Source organism: Danio rerio, chromosome 1, assembly GCF_049306965.1.
Source record: "Danio rerio strain Tuebingen ecotype United States chromosome 1, GRCz12tu, whole genome shotgun sequence".
In the NCBI taxonomy this organism is placed as follows: Eukaryota; Metazoa; Chordata; class Actinopteri; order Cypriniformes; family Danionidae; genus Danio; species Danio rerio.
Window position 1 is genome coordinate 46,123,439 of NC_133176.1, and position 19,733 is coordinate 46,143,171.

General features: G+C 34.1%; 1 protein-coding gene across 4 annotated transcripts in view; it reads left to right on the forward strand.

The window, feature by feature from the left end:
• The window catches only part of ctnna2 (catenin (cadherin-associated protein), alpha 2), an 814,561-nt gene that overhangs the window by 644,024 nt on the left and 150,804 nt on the right, over positions 1-19,733 (forward strand). For all 4 annotated transcript variants that reach the window (XM_005160072.6, NM_001159372.1, XM_073948054.1 and 1 more), the window contains one exon: positions 17,275-17,427. In XM_005160072.6, coding sequence (XP_005160129.1) covers positions 17,275-17,427 — 153 coding nt within the window. The remainder of the gene's footprint in view (positions 1-17,274; positions 17,428-19,733) is intronic.

Below are 19,733 nucleotides of genomic sequence, written 5' to 3' on the forward strand. Positions count from 1 at the left end.
GTTACAACAGAAGAGTTAAAACCAAATCTACTTTGAAAACGGTTTTAGTTTGAGAGCAGGCAAGATTTATGAGCTTCTCTCCCTCTCTCTTTCTGTCTGTCTCTGGGAGAATTTCTTAGATGTAGATTAAGAGTGGCTGTCAGCTAAACAGTTCCAAAGAAGTCAAAGCGGCTGCCGTAACAAGACTCAGTCAGAACAGCAGTTGGATGCCAACACCCTCGCAAGGTCACAAAAACAAACTATATGCTAGCAGCAATCGGCCTCATTCACCAAACATTCCTACGATTAAATCTATTTTTAACCCCCATTGCTCTTGAAGACTCTGACAATAGCTATATTTCAATACACATATTTATGTGCATTTTGAAATTTCACATATAAATTGTTTAATAGACATGGCAAGATGTGCATACATTTTAAAAAGTTGCACACAACTGAGTACACTGTAAAAAGTGATTAATTATACATTTTAAAAAGTGAGTAAATCCGTTGACTTGTTCCCATCAACTTAACTTTTATAATTATGCAAAGAATTTGTATTATGTGCACACTTAATTAGGCTCAACTAACCACTTTATACAGTGTAGGATGAACTTTTTATTTGATGAGATATTCGATTTTATTCATTAGTTACAATGGAATCTTGTTTAACAAATAAAGTTTAGTGTGAGCATCAGAAAAGTTACATGATTTAATTTCAACAAGGGTGTAAATTAACTAATTACAAATACTCAAATTACTGTAATTGAGTAGTTTTTCTCAGAAATTGTAAATTGCCTAGTATTTTTAAAGATGTGTACTTTTAATTTCCCTTGAGTACATTTTTGTGATGTATCAGGACTTTTACTTCTTTTTTTTTTTTTCTGTCTATGGGGATTAGAGAAATCAGTCCTGTGATTCCTGTCCAATCAGATATCACATAGTAAGTAAAGTAACTACCTTAAGACATGCAGCAAACTGTTTGAAAGCATTAAAAGTGTCTAAGAAGATACTTTACAGACAATGACCCAGAGACTATTTAGACCAGGGATGTCCAAACTTGGTCCTGGAGGGCCGGTGTCCTGCAGAGTTTAGCTCTAACTTGCCTCAACATATATGCCAGGATGTTTTTAGCATATATATATATATATATATATATATATATATATATATATATATATATATATATATATATATATATATATATATATATATATATATATATATATATATAATAATTCAAAACTTTTTATTTTTACATAATATTTTTCCATAATTTTTATCATTGTCATAATTCACCTTTTTTTCATAATGCGCAAAATAAATAAATATTAACAATAATATTAATAAATGATAATAAGGCCATAACACCATATGAATCTATTAGCTGTACATGCTGTTTTATGATGCGTAGGTTGTGGACCCATTAAAATAATTATTATTAATGTACATTCATATCCCAGCATGTTGCATTTTAATGTTGCAAGGACAATGAGCTGAAATTAACCTATTAAATTTTTGGTAAGTGCATTTTTTTTCCCTTCGCAATAATTGACAGACCACCATGGGTGCCCTGTTAAAGGCCACTACTCCTAAACCTGCAATGCTTTGTGCAGGAATTAAATCAGAGTTTGTTTTTACATACACTTTTATCTTTAAAACTTTTTTGACTTTTACGTTCAACACACTGCATGCAAGACAACACCTAGAAAATAATAGGGCCACTTTAGGATGCAACAGAGATTCTGCAGTGAGATTTAGTTCCTACTGACACAAATCTGTGCATGTAGTCAATGTGACAGAAAGCGAGAGCCCCAGAGAGACGCCACTCCCCGTTTATGCTTATAAAAAAAGCCTGCATTGCAGCGCAGTGGAGGCTGAAGTCAGTGGGCAACGCATTAATGCAGGCAGTGGGACTGAGGGTGGAAGTACAGTACAGATAAAGGCCTCAATGGGCCCTCAGCGATCAGGGATCAGGGTTACAGTGGTCCCTCAGTCTGTCATAGTGGAGTATGATAACAGAAGCAGCCGATAAACTCTTGTGCAAACCTCCTCACACCAGCTCTCATCAACAGTCGAGAAACACCTTCCCACAGCCTGTCTTCTTCTTTTTCTTATTTCTATTTCCAGAAATTGGCAATCGTCACACTGACACATAGCGTCCGTCACATTCACTTGTGTATGTGTCTATTAAGTGTTACGTGATTCTATATCAGAGGTGTTTTTTTTAAAGTGTGTGATGTTATGTTATGTTATGTTGTGTAAGGAACTGTTCTTTATTTCTAAGTGCTTCCATTAAGTGTTGTATAAGAAAGTGATACTTGTATTACATGGACAATTTTACTCAGCTGTAGACATGGGTGACCTCGAGCTAATGCTTGGCATTGATTATCATATTGAAATGTATTATATTACATTTCATTGAAAGTGCATGTAAAAAAAGTAGGAGACAAAGGACAATAAAATAAAATAAAAACAAAATAACCGGGAACTAAGCTAAAATAAAGAAATAAAATAAAATAATCAGCAACTAAGCTAAAATAAAACAAAATATAATAAAATAACCTAAATAAAATAATCAGGAACTAAGCTAAAATAAAAAAAAAATATAATAAAATAACCTAAATAAAATAATCAGGAACTAAAATAAAATAAAATAAAATAAAATAAAATAAAATAAAATAAAATAAAATAAAATAAAATAAAATAAAATAAAATAAAATAAAATAAAATAAAATAAAATAAAATAAAATAAAAATAAAATAAAATAAATAAATTAAATAAAATAATCATGAACTAAGCTGAAATAAAATAAGATAAAATAAAATAATCAATGACTAAGCTAAAATAAAATAAAATCCATCCGTCATCCTCCTAATCAGGCCATATTTAAGTTACAAAGCAAATGCAAGTAACAGATTCTAATTACTTTATGAAAGGAACATGTAAAATATTGATGAAAAATGCTCCATTATCATTGTGATTTAAGTAAATATTAAATGCCATTGCTATTGTAACCCTTGCTTATTACAATATTTAAACAAAATTTTAGTCTCTGGTTCATTGCTAAAATTTATTTGCAAAACTAACATTTATTTATTTTTTATTTTAAATAATAAAAATGATTTTGGAAAAAATTAGGTAAGCATTGATTTGAAATGTGAAAGACTTATATTAAAAGAATATTCATTGTAATTTGTACCTCCTTAAATATGATCCTTAAAAGTTTATTTTAATTTGCGGGACTACATTTATTGTGTAATATTTATTTGTATAAAAACACGTAGTTTGATCCTAAAACTAAATATTTCTTATATTCTTTGATTTTTTTTGTATAATAAATAATAAACAATGCACATAATACGTTTACCTCAAAATAGTTGTATATTTTTATTTATTTATTTACTTATTTCATTTAATAACTTTAAAATTTAGAATTCATCTAACTAACAAGTAAAAACATATTAGGTTCCTAATTTAATCCTATTTTCCATAAAACTATCAAATAATGTTCCTGGGACAGCACAGGTATGTACCTTTCAGTTTTGGCCAGGAGCAAAAACATTTAAATCAATGCTAAGGCTTTAACCTAAATGTCATCTCTCCAGAGCAAGACAATCATTTCTCTGGCATTCTCTACTCTGCCCTAAGACCTCTTCATTGATGGGGAGGGGGCTTCGCTATCAGACTCATTTACAGACTTGACAGGAAGATCAAACAGCACATCTCTGCTCTCTCACTCATTCCTTCCCTCCGCCCCCTTTCCTTTTCAGATGTCATTATTAATATTATATGAGCGCTGTTACCTCATTCTGATTTGTATTGGCTGCCTTTTCTGCTAACCAGGTACAGAAGGAAGTTTATCCTGCAATTGGCCTTGACGTTTTAATAAGAAACAGTGAGCTCTTGACTCATTTCTCCAGAGAATTCAAATCAAAAGATGTACAGGCAAACTTTAAGGCACGTGTGATGCATTATTGATAATTGTAGTTTGCAGTGTTGTCTTGTTATCTGTGATTGCTAAAGACTGCGTAAATCGGAAGTTGCTGAGATTTTTATTTAAGTGTGTTGATGTGCTTCCAAATGAAACTGAATATTTATTAGTGAGTGGGGGATTTTTGTGCATCAATCCTTTGAAACAAACTATAAGAAAGATGGGTGTTATTAAATAAACACTTCACTTTGTTTTTGAAAATCTGTTCACTTTATTTTTTAATCATTTTTGAATCTATTCAGGTGATCCTCTGGTCTGTCAGGAGCACTTTTAGGTCACCTTAGCACAAATCATTCAGTTGGATTAGAGCATTAGCATATCGCTCAAAAAATTAAATCCTGCTGTACCATGGCTGGAGCAGGCACAATGAAATTACAGAGTGCTTAAAAATAGTCCCCAATTAGGTACAGCAAGAAACAAGTATTCAACACGTCACTATTTTTCCTAAAAAAAAATTTTTCTAAAGGTGATGTCAAAGAAATCCATGTATGCAATCTATGTATGCAAAGAAAACAAATCTATTTAGTTTACATATTAGATTATACTTATTAAAATGAAATCATGCAAAAAATATATTGAACACATGATGTAAAAGGCAGGGAAAGCCCAGACAGCAAATAAAATATCTTCAACTCTCTGCCTTTCATTCTTTCATTCATTTTCTTGTCAGCTTCTCTTTATTAATCCGGGGTCGCCACAGCGGAATGAACCGCTAACCTATCCAGCCTGTTTTTACGCAGTGGATACCCTTCTAGCCGCAACCCATCTCTGGGAAACATCCACACACACTCATTTACACACACACACTCATATACTATGGACAATTTAGCCTACCTGATTCACCTGTACCGCATGTCTTTAGACTGTGGTGGAAACCGGAGCACCAGGATGATAAAGATGACACCAGATTAGACATTTCAACAAGACAATGATTTAAAACACAGCAGAGGAAACATTCAAATGCTTTCAGAGAAAGAAAATCAAGCACAGTCAATCACCTTACTTAAATCCAGTATAAGATCCAAATTAAAGATCAGATTTGATTAGGGCTGTAACGATACACCAAACCCACGATTCGGTTCGTATCACGATTTTTGACCCACGATTCGATTCGTATCACGATTTTTTATTTTATTTTTTTCGTGTGGGGTGGGGGAAAAAAAAGATTTTTAAAACTATTTTTAATTAAATAACATTTGAAAAATCTTTATAAACTAAACATCAAAGAACAACATTAACTATGCAAATTATTAACAATATAAATAGCCATATATAAAATAAATAGGCTGAATAGGCAATGCTATATCACTTCTGTTTTCTTTGTAACAAAATACTGTTGAAAAACCAAACTAAACTCCATTGTTTAGATGGTTCAAGCATGTTGAAAATTATTTTTCAATCAAGTTCTCTTGCATAGAAAAAGTAAATTAAATAGCTAGGGATGCTCATTTCGTTAATTTTGCTAACCGACAACCGCCGCTCATTAATCGGTTATTAACGGTTAACTGGTCAGATTACTATTAATTTTATATTAAACAAATTGACGTGTCTATTTTGTGTATGACACATTAAATATTGCATTTTAAAATACTGATTTATTTTTATATCTTAATAGCGGAACAGAACAACAGAGCATCTTCACGCACCTGCAGTGTTTAGCAAAGAAGAGCAGAATAATCTAAATAAAATGAATAAAATAAATAGGACTGCCCTAAATTATTTTCACTTAAATAATTAATTTATTTTACAAAACGAAAATACTGACTGATTCTTTTTAATAACCGGCATAGGCTTTTTTTCCAATCATAGGCCTATGTTTATTTCTTCCGTCAAATAAAAATCGCAGACTTCCTCAAATTGCTTGCTCCACGGAAAATATGCATTTATTTAATGCCCCGCTGTTATTATTATAATCACAAAATTATAATCTATTTTAAAGATTATGTCCTGATATAGCCTATATGGTTTCCTCTCTCTCCCTCGCGGTTCAAGTGCGCGCGCTGCCTGATGAAAAGACAACAACACGCGCGCATATGTTGACTTTTTGTAAACAGTTTGTTTAAATATGATATTGCATTAATCTGCGTACATGCTTTAAGCTGTAAAATAAAAAGTAAAGCCTGTTTGTTGCGTTTATTACGCAGATCCAGGTCAACATAAGCGCTGGTTTAGTATCAACAGGTCTGTAGGCTATCAAACAGCAATATTCTTCATCCATTTTGCTTCTTTAGCAAATGTGTCTGTAGGCACGGGTTATACGTTATCATCCCGCAAATTAAGTATGCCTTGCAGTTAAACAAGTGGCCGAAAACAAGGCGCACCTTACTGCCTTTATGTTGACAAGGAAAAAAGAAGAGGCTCGGTCCTCTTATAAACGACTGAATCAGCTGGGTATCGATTGTGCAAAAGTGTTGCTGTCTGTCTTGTTACAATTGTAATATTTAATACTATTGTGATATTCAAGATTTGTATATTCATACAGCTCTGGATAACTTAAAACAACGATTAGACCTTCAGAGCGGTGTTAATGCGTCCTGAAGTAAAGCGAAACGGCTATAAACTCCAGCAAGATAGAGTGATTATATGCAGAGCCATATACCTTTATCTCTAAATAAAGTAGGCTATAACTATAGAAACTGTGTTTATTTTAACTGAAAGCTTCGTCGTGTTTTCTGACCGCACGCACCTGTCAGTCAGCACTCCCAAAGGTTCAAACAGAAAGCGCACTGCACGGTTACAGAAAAGTTTGCGCTGTTACCTGACATCTGGTGAACGCCTATCCCTCTCTGCGCAGCCACATTAACAGTGTGAGCAAATCATCGTATATGCGCTGAAAATCCGGCCGCTTTGACAGCATTGGCAATGTTTCTGGCGTTGTCGGTTGTCAAGCGAGGTTAAGTTGGTTTTGTTTTTGATATTCTTGACACATTCAGACGGCCCCTTACTAAGAGCTCCGTGCGAGCTCTCCCGGCTAAATATTGCGAGGGCTTAAACGGAGCAGTGCTCGTAATGTCGAACGAAAAAAAGTGTTATTTAGCTCAACTTTTGCAGGCACGCGTGACGTTATTGGAAAGGTATGACGGGGTGGGTGTGTCGCGATTCTCCCTTATCACACCGCGACACAGGATCGTAGATCTGAGTGTCGCGATTTCGATTTTATATCGTGTATCGTTACAGCCCTAGATTTGATAGATGAGACCCAAAGAACCATCAAGATTTTTACACTTTGTTGAAGTCTGTGAACAAATCAGACCTGAGCAATTCATGTGACTTCATTATCCATGTAAGAAGCATCTTTAAGCTGCCATTACCAAAAACAAAAGCCTTATAAAAGTATTAAATCAATTTCAGTAGTGTTCCTTGTGTCATTCCATTGTTAGTACACATAACTTATTTTTCAGATTTTCAGATATCAATTATGGTGGGTTTTTACCAAAATCTGGTTTAATTCCATGTCAACAGCTCCTTTAGAATTATTATTCCCAGGAAAAAAAAAACATGACATGTTCAATACTTATTTTCCCCACTGTATCTAGTTAACCTAGAAAATAGGAACTTTTCATTTTATATCATTCTCAGTAGATGATGTACCTACAGAAGAGTCAAGCTTTAAATAGGAAAATGATCAAGTCTTTTTTTTTTAGAGCAAGATGTTACTAGTTGTATATATTATGCTGAGATAAGCTAAAATGGCTCTCTTTAAATCAAGATAATATTTTAATGGATAAAGAAAATGTAAAAATATTTAACTCTAGTTGAGTTGTAAAATTAATAGTGTTTGTTCAAGGCACCCCATAGTATTGTTTTTTTTTTTTTTTTTTTTTCAACAGATTTGTGTTTGTTGAGCATCAGTAAAGACAACATTAACAGCTTTAATTTAATTGTTAGCACAACTGGATAATTTAAAGCTTTTGTCAACTAATTTCATCTTCCAGGTTTAAATAATTTTTGGGGTGGCATCAAAATTGGTGACGTAGCACCAATCTGCTAGTGGAGTGCTGACACATCGGTTTCTCTTCCTAGTAGAGTTTTATTATCTTATTTGAAGACCCTGCTTCTTAATTAGTCATGAGAGCACATGCTTTCCTAAGGCAAGGCAGACTTGCCAAGCTGTAGTTCACAATAACTGGGTGAGAATAGAGAATAATAAATATATTAGAGAATGACAGACTTTGTCTTTTATCAGTTGAGTTCGTTACCATTCAGACACATCGCCTATATCCGTGCTGCCGTGTTTGCCTATATTAAAAATTCTCTGGATTACCGGCAGGGCTAATGGTTGAAATAAATAGTGCAAGAAACCTGCTGCACTGCTCTACTGTATCTCCATTTAGACGTGCGGATTAAGGAGGAGAGAAGTCCTCCCCATTTATAGTGTTTATGTAAACATGATTATCTTTATAATGATTATAATGACAAATTGTGGTTATGAGTATATGAAATTACGAATAACATATGTTTCAGGACATTACTTTTCTCTTTATTTCTTTGCAATAAAACTTTGTAAGCTATAAAATCATGGGTCTCTTCACAGTTTGTGTCTCATTTTGTGCGCCAACTGACAACAGTTGTTCGCTCCCCTCTTTTTCCCCTGCTCTGTTAGCCACGCCCACTCCTCGTGGCCCAGTGCTCCACCAAAGCACTGGGTGGAGCTGGTTGTGCTCCACCTAGTGCTCCACCAAAGAGCTTAGAATGACCAAGAGGCGACACTCTAGTGTAATTTGGGAAACGGCCACTAGAGGACACGGCGGACATTTTGGAATGAAAACTCCAATAGAACAACAGCACATTATAAGTCGGTAAAATAAACTATTAAAAGTGCTGATGATTATGATGATAAGTGTTGTATTGTCATCTTTCAGGTTATATCTCAGCTTTAATGCACTTTTTAAATAAAAAAATAAAAAAACAAAGCAGCTGCTTCCCATAGAGACAGTAATGAGATCCAATGGACAGCCGATCACTTTCACTCCAAAATGGCGGAATCCAGGGCTGTTGCTGGGCGCTGCTGTTACAATGGAACGTTATATTGAGTGTCGCCTCTTGGTCATTCTAAGCTCTTTGGCTCCACGTCCATCATGAAGCATTTTTTAAAAATATTCTGAGGTAGACTTGAACCGAAAGAGGGCGGGTTTTATTTCTCTTGCAGAATATTAAACCGATGTCAACAGGAAAGGACTGCCGCTCTAAATTTGGAAGCAATGGTCAGACTTGATTGAAGATTACTAAAACTCAGTAGATTAATTTGCACAGATTTATATAATTTTCACCTAAACACTAGCAATAGCATTTCATATGCATTTCATATGGACTTAATATAATATGGGAAATATACCAATACATTTTCTGAAATTACATTTTACATTAAAAAGTGGTGGAGGATGTGAAAATCAAAATCATAATGAACTCGAATTAAAAAGTAAAACATCTGTCGGCTTTGTTCTGAGCCTTAAACTAAGTAAATTACAGAAGAATAAAATAAACAAACACTGGCTAATCTCATCCCTTAAGATCTCCCCCATTTTGTGTCAATGAAAGATTTATCCTCCGCCCGGGTTGGCCAAGTGCACGCTTTCTTCCTCATTTCGTCTTTGTTTCCATTTGAGTTTGGCTTGATTGAGTTTGCTATGCTGATTTTTATACCGGCAATTCACTACCATATGGACGAAGAGAACAAAGGATTAGGGAGAAATTGGGGAGAGAGGCAGAATAACAGAGAGAGGGGAAGATGACAGGTAGGATCACAAGATTTCCATTTTTTTCAGTCCCTCAGAGCAATTTAAAGCAAAGCACTTCCTCTCTTCTGTGTTTCCAATTTTTGGCTTGCTGTTTTTGTAGTCTGCAAGGAGTCGGCGGTGCACTCCATTCGTCAAGCTTTTTTTCCAATTTAGTCTTGAGATTACATGACTATAACTTCAATTCGCTCTTTGAAAAAGACATTAGGCACGAGCGGTCTCACTGTGGGCTACTTGTTGTCTTTCCTATGCTGTTGGAAAACTTGAGCTATTTCTTGTGATATAATCACATGTTGGATTTGACATGTTGGCACATTTACAACATGGACTAGATTTGATAAAGGTTTAAAGGTCTGCAACCAGAAAATGAGACTTTGCTAGTAAACAGAAATTAATCTCGCTGGCATAATGATGATAAGATGCAAACGGAAATGACCCTAAAATGCCACGGTCGATGTCAAAGGAAAATAATTATGGCTTAAATAATCTTATTTAAAAAATGCAGAGACAGATGACTTGCTCTCAAGCTCCGTGAGAACTGGGAAATTAATTTAAAGAAGGGGTGGAGGGGACTGGAATCCATCACATAGAGTCCCAGTTTAAGATTATTAATTACTCTATTCAAGGACTAGTACTGTTCTTCTTTTTCACATAGTCGATTTGTACACATGGCTCGTGTGCACTCTATATAAATCAAAAAAATTTTTAGGGCATATCTTTAAAATTATACATTTTGCCTCCTTTTTTTCCCCTCAATGTAATTTTCCCTAGGGTAAACCCTAACCATTATGAAGGAAAGCACACATCCTTTTCCAGAGGTTATTAGAGAAAGGGAGCCAAGGTTCATTAAAACATTTCAATTAAATCATCGGCACACCGGGAGAAGGATCATTACCTACGAAGTGTTCTCTGTTTTGTGAATTTCATGCTCAGATGGCCAAGACCTCCTCCAATAGGTGCTATACAGTGATTGAAAAGATGACGTTCTCATGCTTGGCTTTGCTTTCATGGCCTGTTCCACATGACACTCTAGCTTTAAACTTACTTGCATGCCAGTGAGAAGGGCTAAACCTCACAGTTCCGTGGCTTCTATTAAGTTCTAATGATTTAACTAATCATTTTGTTTTCTATCTGTTTCTAAGATCTGTATTTTTATTACAAAATTCGTCACACTTTAAAATAAGGTTTGATTAATTGTTAGTTAAGGTATTTACTGTAAAACCCAAAAGTGAACTCTATTAAATGAAATGAGTGTAGTTAACTCAAAATTTACTGAAAGTTAATTCTACTCATTTGAAAAGAGTTTTGAACTCGTTGTTGAAGGCAATGAGTTAATTAAATACCTCAATACTTTTACTTAGGTGGAGCAAATTCACAGTACTCATAGATTAGTTTTTGAACTCATATGATTTGTCTCAAATGGTTTGAGTTGCCTTAACTTAGTGGGTTTTACAGTACTCAGTTGGTTTGAGTTCTCTTCATTTTTTTATTTTTTTTTTGCTGTGCTTAAATTGTTTCATTTTCTCAAATGGATTAAGTTCACAGTACTCATTAGGATTAGACTTTAATGTTTAATGGTTTGTTGCAATCGGTTTCCTCGAACGATTTGAGTTACCTTAACTTTTTGGGTTTTACAGTTTATTTCAAGAGTTCACACTTAGATATTACTTGACGCTATTAGCAGCTTTGCCATGCTGTCCCAGGAGAGAACTCTGAGTTCGGAAATAATTGAGCCCAGGGCTCAATATAAGGGGGTCAGAGATTAGGTAGGTCTCGAGAGCTTCCCCTGGTAAAAGAAGAAAAAGGAGGAGATGGGGTGGAAAGGGGGATTCTTCCAAAACAAAGATAAGGCAGTAGGGCGTAATCAGTCTATTTTTTGTAGGCTTGGAACAATCTAATTGGATAATTTGGGATTACAAATGAGAGACCAGCCGCAATCAATCATATCACATGCTCCTCTCAAAAATAGTTTGTTAAACTTCATTTACCAACTGTATTTTCATTTACTAACAGTAACAACACTGTAAAAATTTTTATCAATTAGTCTTGACAACATAGGTTTTTAGTTGATTTTAACTATAACTAAACTGGTTTAAACATGAGAGTTAAACTAGTTAAGCTGTTGTAAGTAATTTTAATATAATAAAAGTTAAAATGATCAATAAGGTTAATTTGATTTAGCCTAATCAGTATTTTTCTACAGTGAAAGATAAAAAATGTGATAAATATATTGTTCATTTTTTATATTGGTAAATACACCAACTGACAATTTTATTTTTTCACTAACCACACATAAACATTTCTTTCTCAAAAACACAATCACATACACACATGCTGCTTAGATATTTTTGTAGCCCAGCTTGTGCTGTTTACGGTGTTATTACACTTTAGTTACTAACATGTTTTTAAGATACTGAAAACAACACAAATGTCAGTGCATGTCAAAAATTCTCGAGGACCCCAAAATCACATCAGACCCCTGAGGGTTAACTAATACAAACTTATAGTAAAATTTGACCAACTTAAATATTACTTGATTTCAGTCATTTCAATTATTCATTAGCTTGAGAATGGTACATAAAATTGTTGATTAAACTCTGCAAACACTGTAGATATTTAATCTATTTTAATCTTTTTTGCCTTGTTTCAATCTTCAAATTTGGGTGAAAATGAAAAAAATTAAAAATTTAAATTCCAACAAACAATCAACCCAACTGTCACGATCACCAGCGGACTTGTGTGTTGAGTGAGTTTCCAGATGATAGCCAGCTGGAGCCAACATTTCCGCTGGCGATCGTGACACCGACGACTACTTTGTAATTAAAAATTGTAATTGTTGACCACATTTGGATTGAACTAACCCAAAAGCTTATCATTTGCTCAGGTGCTGATGTGATTATTTAACATCATAATATGATGGAAAATGTAAATTTATCAAATAAAAGCTTGTCAGGCTTATTTGTATTGTAAAATATTTCCTTTCTCTTTGAGCTGCAGCTCTTTAGATAGATATAGCAAGACATGATGCTTATTTTACATTTTGAGTTTGCTGTTCTTGTGTAAATGTCTTAAAGCTGTTTTCCTTTTTGAAACCTACATATTTTATAAAACTGCTATCAATATAGGTTGCCTTTTTAGCAAATTACTTTCTCTTGACTTATAACCATTGGTTGAAGATATTCTCACATCTCGAAGTGTATACAGTTCAAGTCAGAATTATTAGCCCCCTTTTGATTTATTTATTTTTTTTTATATTTCCCAAGTGGTCTTTAACAGATCAGGGAAATTTTCACAGTATATTTGATAATATTTTTTTCCTCTGGAAAAAGGTCTTATTTGTTTTATTATGGCTAGTATAAAAGCTATTTTTAAAAGCCATTTTAAGTTTTTTATTTTTATTTTTTTTATACAGCTTAAAGTGAATTTAGATGCCACTTTAAGCTGTATAGAAGTGTCTTGAAAAATATCTGGTCAAATATTATTTAATGTCATCATGGCAAAGATAAAATAAATCAGTTATTAGAGATAATTTATTAAAACTATTATGTTTAGAAATGTGTTAAAAAAATCTGCTCTCCGTTAAACAGAGATTGGGGAAAAAAACAAACAGGGGGGCTATAATAATTCAGGGGGAGCTAATAATTCTGACTTCAACTGTAAATAAGTTGTACTTTAAATATGAAGAATTGGACTATTGGTGAACTTCTCTTAATAATTCCTAGAACTCCTGAACTCAAAACTCATAATAATTCCCACAACAAACACCCCACTTCTTTTAATTTTTAAGCTAAATCTTTCAGACTGCTGAACTGAGAAAGAGTGGGAAAAATCCTGACATGTCTCCTTTAAAGGGCGGCTTAAGTTCTGACTGGCCAAGTTTCTTGCCAGTGATGGATTATGCGTCGTCTTTAGCCATAATTCATCATTACTGTCTGCCCACCATAGCCTAGCTCAGGGTTTTTAATTGGTTAAGATATGTGCGCGCCTCGCTGAATGATAATTATTGCTTGTTAGGAGTGTTTCCCGTCATCCATTAGAGGACACGTGTCGTGGGAATCTACCTAGAGCCCCATTAGAAGAGCCTACAATGCTCTTTCGGCATTTAGCTGTGAATTATGCTGATGACTGCGTGATTGCGTTAGACTAATAATTAGAATGAAATAAAAATAGCTGATGATTGTGTAGCTATAACATTAATGATAGTTGTATTAATATTTGCAAATCAGGAGATATATTAGGCTTTTCTCTTAGCTCGAGGCTAAATGCATCCCTCTGTGTTATAAGTTGACGTGAGGCTGGGTTATGCTCAGGGCTAGTGACCAAAAGGTTGCTAGCTTCATCACCGCAATTAGCAAGCCGTGAGCTTTTAGCATTGTGCCCCTAAGCAAGGCACTTAACCTTAAGTTGCTTACTATTCCTTCCTTGTCTTCAGTTTTCTTTTTAGATGCTGACAAAGTTTACTTGCTGGCTATGCCTAGACATAGAATCCATGTATTCTGTAGGCAGTAAAATATGGTAGGCCGTGACTTATTCACAATTCAGCAAGCTCTCGAGCACCTTATTGCTTTTTATAAAAATGTTAGCACACAATATCAATATTAAAGCAACATATGAATGCATTAATGTATTACTGCTGTCTTTTTGCTATGGAGAAATAGTTATTCCTGGCAGTATAACAGTAATAGAATCAGTAAAAGCCTCATCCGATGAAGCTTGAATAAAAATGAAATGCGCTGCCCATTTATTTCAACAGTAACTAATATTTCTTCTTAAAAACTGGTCAGCTTATTTTTAATAAATGATTGTTTTCTGTATTTTAGTTTATAGTATCATACATGAAATAGAAGCCTTTAATATGCAGTAACATTTCATCCAAAATTGGGAAACTGTGGGCTAGGAATGTGGTGCAGTGATATACTAAATCTTTAGGCGAGGTGGTCATAGCTTTGTTATAATTTGAATAACACTGTTGACCAATTAGCTTTAAAGGTCCCATGAAATGCTTTGAAATATGCATTTTTAATCTGATGTTTCACATAATCTGAACCAAAATATTAAGAGAGGGTGGTACATAGTGTAGCTATGTTCCCTTAAAAAAAAAAAAAAAAACAGCCAATAGTGATTAGTTTTGTCACATCTCTGACAGTAATAGTGCATCAAATTAAAAGCAAATGAGAAGCCACTTGAAAGGGGCGGGGCATGACAGATACTAGAAATCATTTGATTGGTTATTATGTGATGAGAAACTATAGTTGATGGTGATCTGAATAAAACCGTTGATCCATTTGGGCGAAAGTGACAGTTTTCTATCTTCTAGTTGCAAAATTTGACACTGTTTTGGAGCACAATAGATTATAGATATCCTACATTAACAATACTACAACTTATAAATTCCATAAAATGACAGTATTTGAAGCAACATAAATAACATTTAATAAAAAAAAGTAGGTGTTTTTTTTTTCTTTTTTTTTTAAAGACTTTTTGATATTAGCGTCTTGAAATTTACTTTTTGAAAATTACAAAGTTTCCAAAGAAAATTACATGGGAAGTGTTTCCCACAGGGTGGTTTGAGACCCAGGGGGATGGAAGAAAAATGTAAATGTACTTTTTAAAGTACATTTTTAAATCTGGTTCACTTTGAGAAGTGAGATTTAAGGCCTTAGCCCAATACATTTCTATATTGAACAGAATTTAAAAAAATATATATTTATATATCATAATAAATTTGTAGATTGACTTGAAGATTAAAATCAAAACAAGCATAAATTACATTACATTCTGTTTTAGGAAACCAAATAATTATATAAATGTTAACCCTCACGGTGTCAAAAATGATCCTTGACCATTAAGCGGTATAAAAATAAAACTGAATTATTTTTGTCTTTTAACTTTTAAAATAACCCCAAAATTAAAATGAATGATTTATTTATTTATTTATTTATTTATTTATTTATTTATTTATTTATTTATTTATTTACTTATTTATTTGTTTGTTTGTTTGTTTGTTTATCTATTTACTTATTTATTTATTAATTTATGTTTTATTTCTTAATTTATTTTCTTCATATTTGTAACATTGGAACTACCAGAATGTTTTAACTAATAGAATTATCATGGCAGTCATTCTGACCGTTGTAAGACATCAAGTTGTCACATCATATTTACATTCAAAGCTTCTTTTGAGAGATTAAAATTAAGCTTTGAATGTCTGTCATCATATTTAACTAAGTCATCACCCTAAAAATACAATCATTTTGGTAATGCAGGCGATAAATGTATAGTTCGACTACTGGACCTCCTGCGAATGTCCGCACCTCACTATCATTTTCACTTTCACAATAAGGGAAGAAGGGATTTTGTGTCATAGAATTTGCTGTTTTGAGAGACTTATCTGAAGTAAAATAAAATTTTTGCCAACCTAATGTTAGCAGGAAGTTGCTAGGCAATAGAGGCATGCATATTTAAAGTAACAAGGAAAAGTAGTCAATCGTTTTGACTGCCATGTTAATTAAATGTAGAAACACTCCTAAGTCTTTTGTTTTGTAATTTTAATAAAATAACAGTGCTATTAAAAATAGACACATATTTAGGAAAAGTTAGGGTATTAAAGATATGTGTGTTTTATTTCAACAAAGTTATTAAATTTTAAAAATTAAAAATGATCAAAGTGGCCTCCTTGGTAGTTCTGGTGTTAACACTTCTGGCATAGGGTCAAAGAGCATAGAATCACAAAGAGGTGACACTCGAGTGTAATTTGGGAAACAGCCACTAGATGGTGGGTGGCCGTTTTGAAATAAAAAAAACTCCAATAGAACTACAGCATATTATAAGTCTGTAAAATAAACTATTAAAAGTGCTGATGATTGTGATAGTAAGTGTTGTATTGTCGTCTTTTTAGGTTGTATCTCAGCTTTAGTGCACTTTTAAAATAAATAAATAAAAAACATAGCAGCAGTTTTCCATCACAACAGCAAAAAGATCCAGTGGACAGCCGATCACTTTCACTCCAAAATAGCGGAATCTGGGGCTGTTGCTGGGCGCTGCTGTTGCAATGGAGCATTCTATTGAGTTTCGCCTCTTGGTCATTCTAAGCTCTTTGATAGGGTACAACTGTTGTCTTGGGGGACAGTTTTACTAAGGAACATGGTAAAAAATTATCAGGTAATGCGGATCTGTACAATAAATAGCAATAATTGCTGTTGTTGTTGTTCACAACAGTGTATTTCAAATAACACACTTCCAGTGGAAAACTACAATTAAGTTGGATTTGAACAGTGTGATTCCCCGGGTTTTGCAGACACTCTTGAAGCATCTCAAGTGTATTGAGTGTTTACATAACAGTGCTAATGCACCTACCTATAAATGCACCTTCTGTTCAGTCACATTGCGCTCCATCTAGCTGTTTTTATCGCAAGAACACTCTTAAGCTCTCCATTAGAAAAGGTGTTAAACCTGGAGTGCACTGCTTGTAAATGCTCGAAAGCGGGAGCTCTAAGTACAGGTTCAAGTGCTGGACAGTTTGTGTAGGACAGAAGCTGATCCCAACTCTTTCTCTCTTTTCTCTAGCTAAGGAAGGCCGTTATGGACCACATATCCGACTCCTTCCTGGAGACCAACGTTCCTCTGCTGGTGCTGATAGAGGCGGCCAAGAGCGGAAACGAGAAAGAGGTTAAGGAGTATGCGCAGGTCTTCCGTGAACACGCCAACAAGCTGGTGGAGGTGAGTAACATATAACACTCTTTCACTTCATTCCCTCGTCTCATTCAGTCTGATTCTTATCTGGGGCACCGCAGGCCACTATCAGTCAGAGCACGAGGTGGCCTTTAGGAAGCCGTCCGCCGAAACCCAGGCAATTTAAAGGCAGAATATGAGGCAGTGGAGCTCAATTCTGTAATGACAAATTTGTATTTGATAACAAGGATTTGGATCACAGGGGGGAATGACACCAGGGAATGGCTTTAACATTTTTTCCCCCACCAGTTTAATATCTTTCATGACTCGACTTCAAAGATGTGGTTCATTGCTATTATCGGAAAGCAACGTGGTGACTGAGGAAAAATGGCTTCTTATCTGGAGGTTGGTGTTGGAGGTTGATATGTCAAAAATGCAAAAGGGCATATAATGCATACTGAACAGAAGTTTGTGCGGGTGTTAGAGTATCACTTGAAGGGGTATATTGTGATCTCTCACTCACTAGGACCCTTTTTTTAAATGTATGGATTTCTCAGCAGCAGAAGTTGTCATAGATGGGTAAACTTGGAAAACATTCAATGGGAGACAACCACCAATATATACAGTTGAAGTCAAAATTATTGGCCCCCTTGAATTATTAGCCCCCCTGTTTATTTTTTTTCCTTAATTTCTGTTTAACGGAGAGATTTTTTATATATATATACAGTTCTAAACATAATAATAAAAAAAACTAATTTCTAATAACTGATCTTTTTTATCTTTGCCATAATGACAGGAAATAATATTTGACTAGATGTGTTTTTAAGACACTTCTCTACAACTTAATGTGATATTTCAAGGCTTAACTAGGTTAATTAGGTTAACTAGGCAGGTAAGGGTAATTAGGTATTATACTTTATAATAATGGTTTGTTCTGTAGGCTATCCCAAAAAAATAAATAAATAAATAAAATAATAAAAAAAAAAATAGCTTAATAATTTTGACCATAAAATGGATTTTAAAAAAATTAAAACTGCTTTTATTCTAGTCGAAATTAAACAAATATGACTTTCTCCAGAAGAAAAAAAATATTATTTGACACACTATGAAAATTTTCTTGCTCTTTTAAACATTTATAGGGAGCTAATAATTCTGACTTCAACTGTATATACCCTACCTGACAAAAGTCTTGTCGTTAATCCCAGTTATAAGAGCAACATATAATAACTTGACTTCTAGTTGATTATTTGGAAAAATGGCAGAAGGTAGAATTTTCTGATGAATCATCCATTGAACTGCATCTTAATCATCACACATACTGCAGAAGACCTATTGGAACCCACATAGACCCAAGATTCTTACAGAAATTTTGGGGTTATATTCAGGATGGGGCTGTTTGAGAGATCTGCAGAGTGGATGGTAACATCAACAGCCTGAGGTATCAAGACATTTGTGCTGCCCATTACATTACAAACCACAGGAGAGGGCAAACTCTTCAGCAGGATGGCGGTCCTTCTCGTACTTCAGCCTCCACCTCAGCTCAAATATTTGCCAGACCAGTCGCCAGACATGAATATTATTAAGCATGTCTGTGGTAAGATGAAGGAGGCATTGAAGGTGAATCCCAAGAATCTTGATGAAGTCCTGCAAGAACACTTTCTTTTCCAGGCGACTTTATTAATAAGTTATTTGTCATTGCAGAGATGTATGGATGCAGTCATCCAAGCTCATGGGACTCATACACTATATTAATTCTTATTTCACTGCACTATGACTGTCCTAATCAAATAATTATTTGGGATATTAAGCATACTGTAGAGGCCTTTTCCTTTCATATAAACCACTTGTGATACAAAATGATCAACTACAGTCAAGTTTTTTACTGACGTATTAATTGACGTTTCATTCCCACAACATGGATAGGTAACATGGGGACAAGGCCATTTTTGTCAGGTAGTGCGTATATATATATATATATATATATATATATATATATATATATATATATATATATATATATATATATATATATATATATATATATATAATTTACAGTCTTGACCATATCCAGCATCCACCTTGATGTCATAACGACATCAAAAAACATGTAAAATTGTAACTACATTTGATGTCATTTCAAGTGTTAACACTCAGCTAATGCATGCTGTCCCGGGATAGAACTCTGAGCTCAGAGATAGCCCAGGGCTCTCGCTTGGTTGCATAGCATAGAAGGGGGTCTGAGATCAGATAGAGAGCTCCCCCCGGTAAAGGAGAAAAGGTAGAGATGAAGTGGATGGGGGATTCATCAAAAATGAAAACAATGGAGGTAAGACTAACTGGGCTATTTATTGAAG